The sequence below is a fragment of the Nycticebus coucang genome, chromosome 8, assembly GCF_027406575.1.
Source record: "Nycticebus coucang isolate mNycCou1 chromosome 8, mNycCou1.pri, whole genome shotgun sequence".
NCBI lineage: Eukaryota > Metazoa > Chordata > Mammalia > Primates > Lorisidae > Nycticebus > Nycticebus coucang.
Genome location: NC_069787.1, coordinates 9,189,176 through 9,207,165, shown reverse-complemented (window position 1 = coordinate 9,207,165; position 17,990 = coordinate 9,189,176). Strand labels below are relative to the sequence as shown.

At 51.1% G+C, this 17,990-nt stretch overlaps 1 protein-coding gene across 9 annotated transcripts in view; it reads right to left on the bottom strand.

Annotated features, from left to right (window-relative positions):
* ATP2B2 (ATPase plasma membrane Ca2+ transporting 2) overlaps window positions 1–17,990 on the bottom strand; it is a 373,264-nt gene that overhangs the window by 33,035 nt on the left and 322,239 nt on the right. For 7 of the 9 annotated variants that reach the window (XM_053600589.1, XM_053600581.1, XM_053600583.1 and 4 more), the window contains 4 exons: window positions 17,909–17,950; window positions 17,011–17,169; window positions 14,021–14,235; window positions 10,542–10,784 (listed from right to left, as the gene is read on the bottom strand). In XM_053600589.1, coding sequence (XP_053456564.1) covers window positions 10,542–10,784; window positions 14,021–14,235; window positions 17,011–17,169; window positions 17,909–17,950 — 659 coding nt within the window. The remainder of the gene's footprint in view (window positions 1–10,541; window positions 10,785–14,020; window positions 14,236–17,010; window positions 17,170–17,908; window positions 17,951–17,990) is intronic. The other 2 variants (XM_053600588.1, XM_053600587.1) reach the window with 1 other exon arrangement.

Genomic DNA, 17,990 nt, shown 5'->3' with positions numbered 1-17,990 from the left:
GCAAACCACTCACCACCGCCCCAGGGACTCTCAGTAAAACACCAGCTGCGGGCGGCGCCTGTGGCTCGGTCAGTAAGGCGCCGGCCCCATATACCAAGGGTGGCGGGTTCAAACCCGGCCCCAGCCAAACTGCAACCAAAAATAGCCGGCGTTGTGGCGGGCGCCTGTAGTCCCAGCTGCTCGGGAGGCTAAGGCAAGAGAATCGCTTGAGCCCAGGAGTTGGAGGTTGCTGTGAGCTGTGTGAGGCCACGGCACTCTACCGAGGGCCATAAAGTGAGATTCTGTCTCTACAAAAAAAAAAAAAACAAAAAGAACACACCAGCTGCATCTCCCAGCACCCCTTGATTCCTTATGTGGCTGACCCGTGCCTCTGCGCCTTCATTTCTGCTGTTCCTTCTGGGAGGGTCCCTTTCTTTTCTCTGCCAGGCAAACTTCTGGTCCTTTAGGGACCAGCTCAAATATCTCCTTGTGTTTGAAAATTGCCTCCTGGGTCTGTTTTCTCCTAAGTAAAGCACTTGTATTCTCTTCCTCTCTGGGTTCTCAGGGAACCACAGAGCCCAGTATGCAGAAGGTGCTTACTAACTTTTTGCTAGATGGTTCCATGTAGATCAGTCTTGTGGGGGAGACAAGTGTTGGCAGGTAAGGACAAGACGCCTCTACAAGGGCACTATTGGGATTTGCAGACAGCTGTGGGAGTGCAGGTTTGCAGGTGCGCTCACCTCCACCATGAATGCACACGCCCATCCATGCCGCTCACATACAATTAATATGCAGCGGCTCGGGTGGAGGTGGCTTTATAGGTGGTAAAAGCCACCAGAGATAAACCAAGCCCTGGAGAGACTGTGACAAGGAATAAGTAGCCATGAGCACATCTGTGTCCCCACAGGAGGGGCTTTCCATGGTTCTCAGAATAGCCTCACACAGGGGCCTTCGGGATCCTCATCCTTATCTCCCCTTGTGTTGCTCAAAAAAGGCAGCCCAGGCAGGAAGAAGGTAGACTAAAGAAGACGCCAGCACAGGCTGGCTACGCAGAGACTGGGGGACCCTTGGTTGGGAACTGGACAGGTCCCCAGCCTACTCTCCACCTTCAGTCAGGCTTAGGCTATGGAGCAGAGCTGAACCATGTAGGGTACAGGCATCAACATGCAGTGGGCCTGAGACCCAGGCGGGAACAGCAAGGAAAGAGCCCCAGAACCTCAGTTTACCCACCTGTAAAATGGAGAGGCTGGGGCAGATGACTTCTAGCTCAGAGGGAAATCAGCCCTTTCCTTAAAGTGGGCCACAGTGAGGGAGGGTGGGTGGGGTGAGGAAGAGCCAGAGGTCCCTCAGGGCGTGGTCAGCTCTTCAGGGCCCACAGCCACACACAGGTGTCACAGCCCGGGAAGGCTTCCTGTTCCCAAACTCCTTGATGGGATTTTACTGGGAAGCAGACGAATCAGCCTCCCATTTCTGACATTTGGGAAAATAAATTCTAAGAGCTTCTCTTTGTCTTTACAGCATGCTGTTATGTTGTGTTAAAAAAAAAAACATTAATAGAGATATATAGATTTTTTTTCACAATTTCATAATCAACTTTCCGGTGATTTCCAGAATTTTATGTATTTTCCCCAACAGTTTCTTTCCCTCTCCACTAATGAAAGAAAATGATGACACAGAAAACTTAAATAAAAACGCCTAATTACTTATTTGCCCAAGAGAGTCGAACAGTCATGCCTGAAAAACACCCAGCATTTTATTACTCTCTGTGAAATATTTTAATTTTCCTCTAAAAGGATTTCAAACCATCCATAGTTGCAAATGGCAGAGCTGCCTCCTCCGTAATTCAATTTGTTTCCATGAACTTGAGCTCTGAAATCGCCTACGTGCGTTACTAAGAAGCAGAGACCCTCCCCCTTTCTCTTTAGGCTTTTTTTATCCTGACAAACCCGGGAGGGTTTGCTCTTGTTGTAGAATTTACAAGAGCCTTTTTATCCCCAGGGCTCCAACTCTGCAAGGGAGTTAAGGCATTGGTATTATTGTTCCTGTTTTGGGGGACAGACAACAGGCCCACGGAGGGAAGTGACTTGCTCTTAGTCACAGACCCTGCAGCCCCCAACACCCCCTTGATTCCAGTTCCAGCTCATCGGCACATTTCTCTACACAGTGTTGAGCCCTTTGGGAATGCTGGGAGCAGCTGCAATCGTACCTTGGAAGGGACAATTCATGCTCTGGTTTTGGGATACTAGGGAGGGAATGGAGCTAAGATCAATGAGTGATGACTTGAAAAGCTACAAGTGATAAATCACATCTGCAAAGGGAGATAACAAAACCACATCATGTAGCACCTCACACCAGTTAGAAAGGCTAATTCAAAAAAGGGAAAGAAACAGAAAATGCCAAGTATCAAGGAGGATGTGGACCCCCTGGAAGCCTGGGACCCTGTTGATGGGGAAGTAAAATGATATGGCCATTATGGAAAACAGTATGGCAATTCCACAAAAATTAAACATAGGACAATGACCATCTGATCCAGCAAGTCCAATTCTGGGCACACTCCCAAAATAACTGAAAACAAGGACTTGGATATATTTGCACACCCATGTTCACAGCAGCACTCTTCACAATAGCCAACAACCCAAGTGTCCACCAATGGATGACAGATAAACAAAATGTGGCCCATACACTTCATAGAATATTATCCCGTCTTAAAAAGGAAGAAAATTTTGACACACGCTGCCACAAGGAGGAATCTTGAGGACATTGTGCTAAATGAAATCAGCAAGTCACAAAAAGACAAATACTGTACGGTTTCACTTCTTTGAGCTCCCTAGGGTACAGGCCGTCCCCGGGTAATGAACAAGATGGGTTCTGTAGGTTTGTTCTTGAGTTCAATTTGTATGTACGTTGGGGCAGGCAAAGTTATCTATTAGCTATAATAGACTCCGTTCGTAAGGGTGAGCAGTCTATCAGTAGGATGTTTGTAACATTAGGGATTTACTGTAATAGCCTCTGTTCCTAGTAGTGTCTAAGTCTGATGTTTGCAACTGGGGGATTGCCTGTAGTCGGATGCAAAGTAGAACAGCGATTCCCGGGGCTGGGGGTGGAGGGTGGAGTCACGGTGTAGGTGCAAAGTTTAATCTGCAAACTGAAAAGAGTTCTGCAGATCCGTGGCACCACAAAGCGAAGGTACTTAATGCTACTAAACGTACACTTCAAAATGGTCAAGTTGGTACATTATATGACTTGTGTGTTTTATTCCAAATTAAAAAATCAAATAACTAACAAAAGACACACAAACAAATCTCATGGTAACAAACCCCTAGCGTGGTCAACCGCAGTAGCTGCGATGTGAGGATGTTTCCAGGAGGGCAGTAGAAAATGACTTCATGCTAATTGGCTGTTTCTGGTGACTCACCGCCATCCTTCCAGGACAAGCATTGCCAGACGGCTCCCCGGGTGCCCAGGTTGTCCATCAGCCCAACCTCGGCAGCAGCACTATGAGCCTTCTCCCGCACACCCACCCTGTGCTCATCACTCCACCACGCTCCTTATAGGCATCATCCAGTCGCAGCCTCCTGGCTCCTCGGCTGGCTGGGGCTGTTATTATTCCCATTGAACAGCTGTACACACTGAGGCCTGGAGAGGCAAGGCCGCACTGTTAGTAAGTACCAAGTGAAAATCCGACCGGGGGGTCCTGGCCTGAGCCCACTGCACATGCTCTCCCAGCAGCGCTGTCTCGCCCACTGGTGTCTGAGAACCCTGGGTCACTAGCTGACCAAGGCGACTGTTGGAGGGCTCTGAGGACAGGGGCAGCCTGCCTTGCCCATCCCTGCACGCCCTCCTGTGTAGCACCGTGCGTAGCCAGTGAACATTAGTCAATGAATAATGTTGTGTTTGAGTGTGGGGTGCTGCTAAGGGGACACCAATTCTGGGCAGAATTTGGCCTTGAGAATTGTCATCTAAGGGCCTGCCTTCTGAGGAGAGCGAGGCGGTCCAGCCTTGCCAGTGAGCCCGGGACTTTCCCCGAGGCTGGGGGACAGGAGGTCAGCATGGGTCCCCGGGATGTGGCCATGCTCTCCTGGAAAGTAGGCTCCTCAGGGAACCTCCCGAGCTCTCCAGTGCTCTGTGCATGTGTGTCTGTGGTGTGTCTATGATGTATAGGGTGTGCACTGCACGCATTCTGTATTGTATGTTGTATGTGTAGTGTGTGGTGTGTGTTTTGTGATGTGCGTAAGGTGAATGGTGTGGGGGTGGTGCATGTGTTGTGCTATGGGTGTGTTGAGTGTGGGGTGCATGGTGTGTGTGTTGTGTGTATGGTGTGTGTGTGTTATGGTGTGTGTTGTGTGTGTTTGTTGTGTGTGTTGTGTGTATGGTGTGTGTGTTACGGTGTGCGTGGCGTGTGTATGGTGTGTGTGTGTTACGGTGTGTGTGGTGTGTGTATGGTGTGTGTGTGGTGTGTGTGTTTGTTGCGTGTGTTGTGTATGGTGTGTGTGTGTGTGTTACGGTGTGTGTGTTGTGTATGGTGTGTGTGTTGCATGTGTTGTGTGTATGGTGTGTGTGTTGTGTATGGTGTGTGTGTGTGTTACAGTGTGTGTGGTGTGTGTGTTACAGTGTGTGTTACAGTGTGTGTGGTGTGTGGGTGTGTGTTGTGTGTATGGTGTGTGTGTGTTACGGTGTGTGTGTTGTGGATGGTGTGTGTATTGTGTGTATGGTGTGTGTGAGTGTTATAGTGCGTGTGGTGTGTGTGTTACAGTGTGTGTGGTGTGTGGGTGTGTGTTGTGTGTATGGTGTGTGTGTGTTATGGTGTGTGTGTTGTGGATGGTGTGTGTGTTGTGTGTATGGTGTGTGTGTGTGTTACGGTGTGTGTGGTGTGTGTTACAGTGTGTGGTGTGTGTGTGTGTGTGTGTGTTACAGTGTGGTGTGTGTGTGTTACAGTGTGTGGTGTGTGTGTTACAGTGTGTGTGTTGTGTGTATGTGCACAAGTATGTGAGGATCGGGCTGAAGGGCGGGGTGTGGGATGAATGCCTATTACAAATTGGGATTCTCCATCTGGGTGATCTCCTTTAAACTCTTTTCCTAGAGAGGGTGTTTTTGGAAAATAGAAATACAAACCAAAACCATCATCAAAATAGTCAAATTCAACACCAAGGTCCCTATCACCTCACACACCAGAAGCACTATGCCCCACAGCCCACCTCCCACTTTAATGGCCTGCAAAGTCCCTTCCAGAGCCTTCTACTGGCACCACTGGCTTGGCCAGAGGCCAGTAAGAGCGTGGCCTGACTCAAGGGCCTCGGAGGCTCATGTGAATATTAGACTGAGCCCTAGGTTTGCAGCCAGGAGATCTGAGCTCAGGGCTGTCTCTGCTTCCCGGAGTCCCTCTCCTTAGCTCTTCTACCGCTTGCCAGGTCTAAGATTTATGGGAAATATAATCGAGCAGATGCTTCCAGCCTTCTGAGGGTTATTGGGGCTCCCTGGGACAGGTGGCCTTGTAGCCACCTCAGTTTAGGAACTGGGTATGCTAGGTGAAGTGTGGCTTATTTTTTCTGGATAACTGTCCTGCCAGGGAAATCCTTCCTTCAGTACCAGTCCAGGCGCTCCAGGGAGATGTGTTGTTCTCTCAACAGTTTGAGTTTCAGAAATACACCATAAACATCAGACTCTCCAGCTCCACGAGCGCCCATCCTCGACTCAGTAGTTCAGATGTCAACTTTGGTGTCAACCTCTTCTGAAAGAGGTCTAGGAAAATATAAAAAGAAGGTCTGCCCGGGTAGTTTCAGTATGCAGGGTGAATGTGGGCAGAGAAGGAGAACATTTTCCCAAGAAAGCACAGCGCCTCCCGAGTCTAAGGAAAGAGCTATTTCCATCGTGAAGCTCAGCTGCTGCCCAGAGGAGCGGCAGGGCGGCCAGAAGGAGCCGGTGGAAGCGTGACGCACAGAGCGGTGGAGACCACAAAGGAAATCTGCGGGCGCGCCAGGGTCTCTGGGCAAGGAAGCAATTTCTGACTAAAAGATGATTCATGCAGCTTCCCTCCAGCAAGTTAAGTTCCCAATGATGAGACATAAGAGTGGAGAAAAATTCCCAGGAAGGACAGGCCTGGGTGGGGCTGGGCCTCTGCAGCCACCTCCTGGTCTCTGTCCCTGGCCTCCCTGCCTGTGCCCTGTGGGAGGAAAAGCCTCTTAGGGGCTTACATGTCACCAGTGGGCTCTCCCAGCCCTCCCGGCCTCACCTCTCATCATTCTGGTCCCCACAGAAGTGCCCAGGCACGCCCAACTAGGTTTGTAGAATGAGCCAAACATCTTTGGGTCTCTGGGCCTTTGGGGGGCTGTGGTCCCTGCCTGGAATGTCCTTGCCCCTCGCCCACTTGGTGAATGCCTCCAGAATTCTCTGGGCCCAACTCTGCTCCTGGGTGGTCAGGAGCAACCTGGGCAGGTTGCTCGATGTTTCTGCAGCTCATTTTCCTTAGCTGCAAGATGAGAAGGTGCTGTTTAGCCTGATGATGCAGAGGGTAGAAGGATAGTGACTGCAGAGCAAACGGCGGAGGGAAAGGCTCGGGGGATGAGAGTAACAGCTGTCAGGGCCTGAGTGCTCACTTCGCAGCAAGTGCTGTGCTGGGCACATGGCAGGGACCTTCTCGTGCAGCCTTCCTAGCAGCCTTGGGCTGAGGTGAAGCTGGATGGGCCGGGGGCGCAGTGCTGGTGGCCTACATGGACTCTGTGATCCCATCCTGCTCTGGGATTCTGGGCACAACCCTGCACTGCTCCCAGTTTCAGGATGCTTATCTATGAACCAGGGGCATGCTGTCAGCTACTGTGTGGGTTGTTGCACAGAGATTCAGGCTGAGCACTCAGCATGGAGCCCGGCTGCGTGAATGCCAGCAATTATGATTAACCATAAGCTAACCTCACAGACTGCTGAGATCAAGTAACGGGCTCAGGGTCATGCAGGGTCACGCAGCTGGAGTGGGGCGTGAACCCTGGCCTGTTGGGCGTCAGGGCCAAAGCTCTTCACCGTGGCTTCCTGGGCTGGGTATCGGGGCATCTGGATTCGAACTCCACCAACCCATGGGGCGATGCCGGCCAAATCCTTTTTCATTTCTTGGCCTCAGAGTAAAGTGAGGGGGCTGGACTAGGTGGTGTCTAAGGTCTGTGAACCCAGGTAGATGACACCCACACAATTTATCCTTGCAAATACCCATCCAGCTTTTTCCTTTTTTTTTTTTTTTTTTAATAAAAGGCACCAGCTGTCAGGAGGTCTCTGAGTCAATGCAGACAGACTAGCTCAGCATGCTGGAGGTACTGCCAGAGCACTAGTTTGGCCATGGGACTGGGTCTGGCACCAGCTTCTGTGCCTTGCTGACCCCAGAACAAGAAAATAGGAAGGAGAGGTATTAGTGTGTCCTGAGACGCCAATCAACTTCTCTTCACCACCCATCCACCCACACATCCCTCTATCCACCCTCCTCTCATTGAGTACACATCTCTATCTTCATTTGCTAATACGTTCACTTAGCCTCCCATCCACCCAACTGGTGCCAGGGGGATGAGGGAAGACTGGGCTGTGTCTCCAGATCTTTTTTTTTTTTTTTGTAGAGACAGAGTCTCACTGTACCGCCCTTGGGTAGAGTGCCGTGGCCTCACACAGCTCACAGCAACCTCTAACTCTTGGGCTTACGCGATTCTCTTGCCTCAGCTTCCCGAGCAGCTGGGACTACAGGCGCCCGCCACAACGCCCGGCTATTTTTTTTTTGTTGTTGTTGCAGTTTGGCCGGGGCTGGGTTTGAACCCACCACCCTTGGCATATGGGGCCGGCGCCCTACTCACTGAGCCACAGGCGCCGCCTGTGTCTCCAGATCTTAAAGAGCCCACAGCCTGCTCTGGTGGGACACGGAGGAGGGGAGATACAGTGCGTGGGAACCCCACCCTGCCCGGGGGCTTATCTTCCCAGGCCAGGCTCACGTCTCCATTAAAGCTGATGGATAGTGAAGCAGATGGACACAGCATGTCTTTCCTGCCCTGTCTCCTCCTGCATGGATGGTTTCACGACCTTCTGCACCTAGACTTCCATGCCTGGCTGGACTTCTATCCTGAGCTGAGCAGCCACAGCCTCTTCTAGGAAGGGGCAGCCCTTGAGAGTCCCTTTTCCCACATGCCTAGCAGGCCCTGGCTATGACTCTGACCCTCTGTACCCAGGCCTTCTGTCTCATGACCAGCTGAACGGGCTGCAGGATTGGTTCTGATGCCCAAGAAGCTGGTCTGGACCCCCTGACTCAACATATAGCTTTAGGGTATCCACAGGTTGGCTTTGGCGCTGCTTGTCTGTATGGTGAAACTGGGTAGCACCTTTCCTTGTCTAGCCCCAACGTCTCTGCTCAGAATCCTCTACACTGGGCAATTTTATTGCCAAATAACAGTCATCATATGAGTGCCGACTCAGTGCTAAGTAATCTCCATTTACTAACTCACTGTGTCCTCACAATGACCCCGTATTGCCCCCAGAAAACGGAGGCACTGAGAGGTTAAGTAATTTGTTTATAGTCACATGGCTGGTCGGGAATTTGAACCCAGGACATCTGGCTCCTGAGTTTCAACCACTACCTAGTCATATGTGGGAGTTGCCGTCCCTCCCACATGGATGGCTGTCAGCCCCCAGCAAAGGGGACCAGGTGGTCGGGGCATGTTCAGGAAAAGACCCAGAAAGACAGGCAGAGGTATCCAAGGATGCCAAGGTTCAAGGCACAGAAGGCAACTGTGGTGTCCGAGAGGTAAGTGACCTGGCCTGGGTCATACAACAAGGACCCCAGTTTGCTGGGCCCCTGCCTCTCTCTAGCCTCAGCAGATGGGTTGACTGACCTTTGTCCTTTACGCCACCTGGACAGAGAGTCAATCCACCAACATCTGGAAATGAGGTTTTAACTATGTCGCCAGTGCCTCCAAGTGCTGCTTAATCAAGACTTATCACTGCAGCCTTCTGGACAGATCCCAAGAACTCTTCTTGACTATAATCAATGACATACATCTCAATCCACGCCCACCACACAGGGCTGTGCCCACATCGCCTGAAGCCTCCTCTGGGAATTGCCCTGCTCCCCTCTCTGCCATGCCTGCAGGACAACATCATTAACAGTATCTCAGTTATTTTAGGAAGGCCCGGGGAACAGAATAAAGCATCTTTGATTTCCCTTGGTTCCCAAATCAGGGTGGGGGTGGGGAAAGAAGACAAAAACGTTGTCATTTCTGGAATCACCCCCAGGGTTCTCTGCCACCGTCTGCACACATTCTCCGACCTACTTTCCTGCTTTGTCAGTTCTGTCTCCCTGGGCCTGCTGCTCCAGGGTGACACGGGGGCTGCCCTGCTGCAGCAGAGGGTGCAGGAGCCGCCTCCTCCCCCCACCAGCCCAGAGCCCTCTGCTGCTGACTCACGCTCTTTTCCTTGTTTTGATAAAGCTGCTGGCAGCTCCCACAAACCCAACCTGATCTCAGAGGCTGCAGCTGGCTCTGGGACAGAAGCGGGAGGTCAGGGCTTGGCACATTTGGAGGATAAACAATAAAGCTCAGTGGATCACCCAGATGCTCACAAGGCAGAAATGCCCTACATCTGGGAGCTGGCAGACATCTGGATGGATGAACTCTGGGTTTCTCTTCATCTGAATGCTGGTTAATTACAAAGACGCAACCTGTGTTTCTAAACCAAAAAGAGATTACAGCATGGTGAGCTTAGCAGAGACAGCAGGTGAGACCTTATCAAAATGAGTAAGATTACTACTATTACTAACAATAACATCATCATCAGTGATAGATTGTGAAAAAGGCCACAGGTATTCCCCTTCCCGACTCCAAGTCCTTTGCATTACCCCTCACCAAAGGGCAGAGTTGTTTATCCCACGGTGTGAATTTGGGGTAGCTTCCCAGCGTATGCTGGCCAACAGAAAACAGCAGCACGCCAGTTTAGAGCCAAGGCCTCAAGAGACCTTGCATACTTCTGCACTCTTGGAACTCTGTTGTTACCATGTGAACAAGCCCACACTAGCTTGCTAGAGGAGTTGAGATCACACAGAGCAGAGACGAACCAGCCCAGCTGAGGCTATGCTAGATCAGCCTATAGTCCTGCCAAGATCAGCAGAGCTGTCCACTGGAACCACGGCAGAGGTATCAGACATCTCAGATGAGAAGAACCACCCTGTGGAGCTCAGCCTGAACTCCTCACCCACAGAATTTTGAGCTAAATACACATTTCTGTTTTGAGCCACTAAGTTTTGGAGTAGTTTACTACGTAGCAAAAGCTAACGAATAAAATATTTGTGTGTGTGTGTAAGGAAGGGTCAATGACAGGACTTAAAAAACACAGTTCACAACAGTCTTTTTGTTTTGTTCACACGAACATCATGGCAATGTTAATAGAGTCCTGAGTCAAAGAGGAATGGATTGCTTATTATCTAACCATACCAACATAGTTCAGCAGGATTTGAAATACGAATCGCATTCCTCCACCTGCCCAGTACTTCTGCGTCATTCCCTGGGTATTGCTCCCTCTAGGGGAGGACACGTGTGGTACCCACTCACCAGAATCTTGGTGGTGTAGGCGCTGTTGATGGCGATGGCATTGACCAGCAGCTCCATGGTCTTGGCATTGATTGAGCTGGGCTCGGGGATCTCCTTGTAGTGGACGTCGCCGATGTAGGCCTGCACCACCGTCATGCGATTGGTGGTCAGTGTGCCCGTCTTGTCTGAGCAGATGGCTGTGGCATTGCCCATGGTCTCACAGGCGTCCAGGTGGCGTACCAGGTTGTTGTCCTTCATCATTTTCTGGGAGAAGGGGCAGGTGAGAGGGCAACTGTGAGGAGAGGGAGCTGGGGAGCAGAGGATGTGTGGGGGCACTGGGTAAACACACAGGCAATGAGGCGGAGCTGCCACAGCCTGCCCCGTTGCTTCCTGTGCGTGCAGGGGACCTGGGTTGCTGCAGCCTTCAACACCTGGGCTCCTTTTGTGTGTGTGGTGGCCCTTTTATTTCTTTTTTATTATTTAAGCCATTGAAAAGACTTGATGAATTGAGTTTACAAATTAGGATTACAGAAGTAATCTACATTGTTTGTGGGAAAAAATAAGGGTAAAGATAAATAATTAGACTAAATCCTCTCTAATTTACTTCAAATATTTTTCTCTTACAGCCTAACATAAATATTCTTCATCTGGTTATAGATTTTTATTAAATGCATTATCTTTTACTGGTGCCTGGTTTTCACTGGCACTTTAATTTCACCAAAAGTAAATAAATGTAGGCTATAAATAAATTTAGGATATAGGAAAATACCTGGAAAAACATCAGCATATTAATGTCATCTCTAGGCGGTAGAACTACAGCTTTTCACTGTTTTCTTTTAAAGATTGATAGTTTTCCAAGCATGATGTAGGTTCATAAAAAAAGATCTATATATTTTATTTTTTCTATGATGAACACATATTGTAACTTGCATAAGAAAAGCCACAAATTTCTTTTAAATATAGTTATACTGACGGGAAAAAGAAATCAATAAGCTAACACTTAGAAGTAATGTTTCTTAGATATCAACATACTTTCTTTTAAAATTTATAACAAAAATGGAATCCTCTTAAATGTATTTATTTTCTTCTGCATGCTTTCCATTTTATCTCTGGCCCAGCTCCACACTACAGCTTTTTCCAGGCTCTCGAGCAAATAATGCAAATAAAGTCATTCTCCAGGAGCCATGATTCTTCTTGTAGGCTCTCCTGACAAAGTGGCTGGATCAGATGGAGCTAACCTATGAATAGAAATTTGATTTCCTTTATTCTTGCTCCTATTATACCTCTTTATTACAAAGGTGAAAAAGGAGTGTAGTTAGAATACTCTTAATACAGGTTTACGTTACTAAAAACCAAGTACTGCAAGGATTCTATGCTACTGCTGGCCCTCATATTATAGCTTGTGAAAATAGCAACCGTACGTGTGTATTCAATGGACCATCAACAGCAACTTGAATTTGCAATACACTTTACAGTTTGCAGATCCCTTCTGAATTTGCTTTCTAGTCTCATGTTATTAAAATAAGAATCCTTAAGACTGGAGACATGGGAGAGTTCTGGTAATCCATTCTGGCAATTGAAGAAATCTAGGCAAAGCGACTTGACCAGGAGCATACACCGGGGTGGGGGTTTAGAGCCGAGATTTGAACCCAGTGCTGTTTAACCTCACAGCCTGGGTCATTCCTTCAGGCCTCAGCCCATCTGCACTCTCTCCGAACACAGTTCGTCTGTGGGACCCGAGGATCTCTAAGTTCACTGTGCACACGGTGGTCACGTGTGGCTACTGCATGCTTGAAATCTGTCTAGTCTGCGGTGAAATGTGCTGTAAGTATAAAATACACCTCAGATTGTAGAGACATGATGAAAAAAGAAGTGTAAAAGAGATTATCTCAGTAATACTTTTATGTTGATTATATGTTGGATTGATAATAATTTGGACATATTGGGTCAAGTAAATTACATCACTAAAATTAACTTTGCTGGTGTCTTTCCACTTTTTGGTGGTAATATGGCTGGTGGGAAATGTAAAATTACACATGAGGTCACATTTTTCTCTATTGAGCAGTGATCAGTCATCTCTATGCTCCTGATGGCTGCCCCTAGGTCCAGGCTCAGAGTGGGCACAGTCTGCCTCTCCTGGCTTGGGTGCCCTGCTCAGTTCATCAAGTGACCCCACAGGTAACACCTAAGACAGTTGAAGGTACCAGGAGTCAGACGTGAGCTGCAGAAGGCCCAGATGCCTAACACTGTGTGGACGTGATTCCCCCAAACCAGCTCTGTGCAACGTTCAAGGATACCCCAAGCTCAGTCTGGTGGCTAGGGGCCCCCTACTCATGACCATGTAAGAGTCACCCTCTCTTGGCCCCAGGCCCCCAAGAGCATCATGTTGTGACCTGTTTGGGCTTTGGTTTGTGGGATGGAGTTTCTTCGAGAACCCTAAAACCAGGAGACGATAAGAACCATATCCTTTACAGAGAGCTGCTACTTTCTGGCACTCGTCAGAGATCTCTTTTCTGTATGAAATTACATCAGAGAGCCCAGCCCAAATTCCAGCTTGGAAACTGATGCTCACCGTGCCCTCTGGTGGCTCTGCCAATTTCTCAGAGTGAAAGCCTTATAAACACGACCATGCCTCTGCCCTCATCCTGGGTGTGGGAGTCCAGGGCCTGGCCCTTTGAGGAGGGAAAACCTCTAAGGGGTACAGGGAAGAAATTGAAACATGGGTGGAGAACTGGAGGTGACCCAAGGAGGATCAGACTCGGCAGCGTTTGGGCGCCACATACAGCCAGTGCACAGGTGGAGGTGCGGCTCTGCCATCAGAATGGCACTTAGAAATGCCTGCAGATCAAGCTCTTCCAGTAAGCGTGGGTGGCCTCAATCCTTTATTTAATTGCTTTTAAAACCTCTTATATTTGCAGCCCATCTCCTGAGGGGAGGGGGCTCCCATAAAATCAGACTTTCTTTTCATTTTCGGCTTCCCTCTCATACTTGGGGAGCTGTCCCTAAGATCCTTTTCTGTGCTTGGCTACCCAGGGAGCGTGTCACTTCCTTCTCCAGGCTTCTGCCTAGAGCTGGTGGGTGCGGGTGAGTTCTGGCCTATATAGTGAAGTCTTTTTTTATATTTTTAAAAGCATTTTTTTTTTTTAAGTTGAGTTGACTGCCAACATCTAAAAATTGGGAGAATTTACACTAAGGCCAGAGTTCTGGCATTTCTAAAAAATATGCAGATCTGGCAACAGTGGGCCTGCATCCCCACCCAGGGGCACTTGGCCGGGCCGGATAAGGCTGCCCAGTTAGCTGGAGTCTGGCTCTCTGGTTTGCCACCGGGAGGTGGCAGAGTGTTGGGGTCCTGCATCCGTCCCCTCTATGAGTTATCGGTTGGCTCACAGGTTTCCTCTAAGCTCATTTCCCAGTCCCAGTGCTGGCCCCATCGGCCCCCCTCCGCCCAGCTCCCCAGCAGGGCTGCATCAGCTGGCTGGCCCTGCCCTCCTCCCCCTCACCTTCACCGAGTAGGCCAGTGAGATGGTGACGGCCAGAGGGAGCCCCTCGGGCACGGCCACCACCAGCACCGTCACGCCAATGATGAAGAACTTGACAAAGTACTGCACATAGACGGGCGTGCATTCAGGCAGCCACGGCTTCTTGTTGACCACGAAGGTGTCCACGGTGAAGTAGAGCACCAGGATGATGACCGTGATGGCTGACATCACCAAGCCTGCAACACGGGCACACCTGCTCAGGGGAGTGCCCAGGGGTGGGGGGTCTGGGGAGTTGAGGTCTCGACTAAACCCTTAGCTGAAAGGACTTTGGATCACGCAGACCTCAGTTCACCTGCCAGCTCTGCCATTTCCTTGCTTTGTGACCTGGGGCAAATCCCTGAACCTCATGGGACCTCAGTCTCCTGCTCTGTAGGAGGGATGCATAGTTCCCTCCCAGTGAGTCAAGTGACCCCACAGGTAACACCTAAGACAATCGAAGGTACCAGGAGCCAGACGTGAGCTGCAGATGCGGTGATGCCCACAAAAGGCCCGACACGTAGTAGGCTCTCCAGAAATGTGTGCCCAGTAACTGAATGAATAAAATAAAAGAGCCATTTGCACCGAGCTTGCAAACCGTAATCATGTAAAGTTGTTAGCATTTTTTTACTCACTCTTTCAAGAAGTACCTTTGAGTATTTCCAATGTGCCAGGCACATAGAACCCCCCAGTCTAGGGGACACAGCAGTAAAGAAGGCAGAGCTTCTGCCCTTGGGGAACTGACACTCTGGAGGGGAGGAAGATGAGAAACAGTACCAGATACATTAAAGAGATGATTTCAGAAGGACATGTGCTATGACTGTGGGAGGAAGTGACAAGGGGTGGTAGGGAGTGGCTACTTTCGCTAGGGTGACCAGAGACAACTTCTTGGAGCAGGTGACATTTGAGCAGACACTAGAACAATGTGGGGAGGAGCAGCCACGTGGTTAAGAGCGTTCCAGGTACAGGAAACAATAGGTGGCCATTTTTTCTGGATGAGGAGCCTCACACTCAGAAAGGGGAAATGGAGTGGCGCCTGTGGCTCAGTGAGCAGGGCGCCGGCCCCATATACCGAGGGTGACGGGTTCAAACCCGGCCCCGGCCAAACTGCAACGAAAAAAATAGCCGGGCGTTGTGGCGGGCGCCTGTAGTCACAGCTACTCGGGAGGCTGAGGCAAGAGAATCGCCTAAGCCCGATGATGCCGCGGCACTGTACTGAGGGTGACAAAATGAAACTCTGTCTCTAATAAAAAAAAAGGAGGAAATGACTTGCCCAAAGCCACAGGCCAGCAGGGAGGCTCTGTAGCTGCAGGGACATAGTTGGGGACCAGACCAGATCCCTTGGGGTTCCCCTTGTTGGTTCTGCACGCCCACCCCATGTCTGCTATAGGTGCTGCTACAGGTGCTGTCGAGACTGTTCACACCTGCTGCTGCTGCTCATGGAGGAGCCCCCTTGCTGGGAAGTGCCTAGGAATGACCCTGCCCCAGTCGGATAGCCAAAATATCTAGTGGTTGATGCGAGGTCCCAAAGCCCAGTCACCTTGTGCAAGGTGGGACAGGCCCTGTGGTGTGGCTCCTGATCCCGAGCTCCCGTGGGATCAGGAGAGATTGGGAGCTCCCCCCAGCCTTTGCCTGTGTCCTCCACCCTGCACGCCTCACCTGAGAGCACCCCTCCCTAGATCCCTCACCCACCCAACTCTACTTCCAGGGGATTCAGCCCAGAGAGAGGCAGTGGTGAGATGTGAACCCAGGAGTGTTTGCCTGGGAACTCCTTCCTTGGCAGGGCCGAGGTTAGGTGAAGAGGAGGAGAACTTGGGAGGCCATGGGGCTGTTCTCATCACTTAGTCCCCTGCCCCACCAGTGCCGTGTTTCCATGGAGCCTTCTGCCTGTGACTGTGGTGATGGCAGGGATGGGGGAAATCCCTGGGTCCATCACTCCCCACCCCCACCTCCAGCTGTGGTGCCTCAGAGCTGGCTCTGTCCCTGGCTGACAGTCGCAGGGGCGGGAAGCCAGGCTCCCATCAGCCGGGAGCTGTCCCCAGGCCCCTGAGTTTAAATATAGACAGCCAAGCCTATAATTTGCCTCCAGTCCCCAGGCTGTGTGTCTATAATTAGAGCCGGGAGACAGCGGGGAGCAGCATCAAGCAGCCAGGTGGGGAGGCCTTGGTGTTTGCCGCATTGTTACGGCAAAGGAAGGGAAGCCAAGGCTGTGTCAGAGGGTCAGGGCTCACCTTGCAGCTGGGGTTGGCTTCCTGGGCCAGAGGGGCTGTCCCCAGCCATCACCTGCAGCTACCACTTCAATTGGGAAGCCCAGCTTGTGTGCTCCCCTCAGACAGTGGGCTTCTCCTGGGCTGCTGGCACTGCCACAAACTCTTCAATTTTTCCTCTGTGCTGTGGCCAGGGTGGTCATGATAAAGCCCAAATCCACCCCTGCCCTCCCCTGCTCAAACCTTTTCCATAGCTCCTGCTGTCCCCAGGACAAAGACTGTGCTGCCTAGAACTTCAGGCCCTGCAGGGTCTGTCCCTTCTCTAGCCACTGTGCATGCCCGGTACTCAGTGCTCCGCACATATGATCTCCTGGGAACCCCACGACAGCCTGTGAGGCAGGGACAACCGTCACCCCACCTGACAAAGAGACAGAGCCTCAGAGCCTCTAATTATAGACACACAGCCTGGGGATGGGAGGCAAGGTGAAGTTACTTTCCCAAGAGGTCACAGCTGTTGCTGGACAAGAAAGCAGTCAGTCTGCCACCACAGCGCAGGCTTTGAGCTTTGTCTTGTACCTCATTAGTTATTAATTAAGTGCCTACTGTATACAGGACTCACACAGGTTGCTATGGTAGAGAAAGGCAGGCCTCAGGGCCTACCTTGTTCAAGCCTCCCACTTTGCAGATGGAGTGACTGAGGCCCACAGGGGGCAGGGCTCCGCCCACGGTCCCACTGTGTGCCCCGTGCTACCCCCGCTGCACACTCACCTGCCTTGCCGATCTGCACAGCCAGCTTGGTGAGCTTGCCCTGCAGCACGGACTTCTCCTTCTTGTGCATGTTGGCCTTCTTCTTGTCGTCCGCGTCTCCGCCCTCGGCACTCTTGAGGGGCTGCATCTCCATGGCAGCCGCCCTGTCCTGCTGTTTGGCTGCAGGGGGCAGAGCAGGCAGGTGCACACACACAGACACACGTGCACAGGTCAGCCTGCAGGGCGGGGCTGCTGGCGCCCACCCTGCCTGCCCAGGGGAGGTGTTGACCGCCCTATGAGGCTGGCACAGAGCTGTGATACCCTCTGGGCGCCCATGGCACTCACTGCCTCAGGCCAGGAATCTCCCAGCAGGAGCAGGCTGGGGTCTCCTCGGGGTCTGAACAAGCCCACAGATCCTACTGCAAATGGCCCTTTGGCTTTTTCCATATTCAGAAAGGAAGGATAGGCCGGGGCTTTTCCCAGTTGGCTTTTGGGGCCATGTTGTTGGGATATTAAGTAGCCACCAGACAGGAGGAACAAACAGCGCGGCTCAAAAGGTGCAAGAGGTTGCCCCTCAGCCAGTGTGGCCTCTTCAGAGCAGGACGCACCGGAGGGCTGTGGCCCTTCCAAACAGAGCAAGCCAAGCTCCCTACCCTCCATCTGGGTCTTCAGCTGACCGGGTAGCGGCCCTTAAAGGCTGAGCAGACGCTGGCTGGGGTAGCTCCCTCTCCTCACCGGTGGACTCCCCTTTGTTTGGGCTGGCACCATGCAAATCACAGTTGCACCCCAAGTCATCAGTAACCCATAGATGTGAATTGTCTGCCTCTGGCCCCGGCCAGTCTCTGCCTCTGGTGTGACTCTCAGAACCAGTGGGGAGGGCTGCAGGGACCACACACGCCAGTTAATGGGAAAGGGTTACCTTTGCTCTGGCTGGCATCCACATTGCTATCCTGCATTTTACCTACACGACAAAGAATTTTAACAGACAACAGAGAACAGAC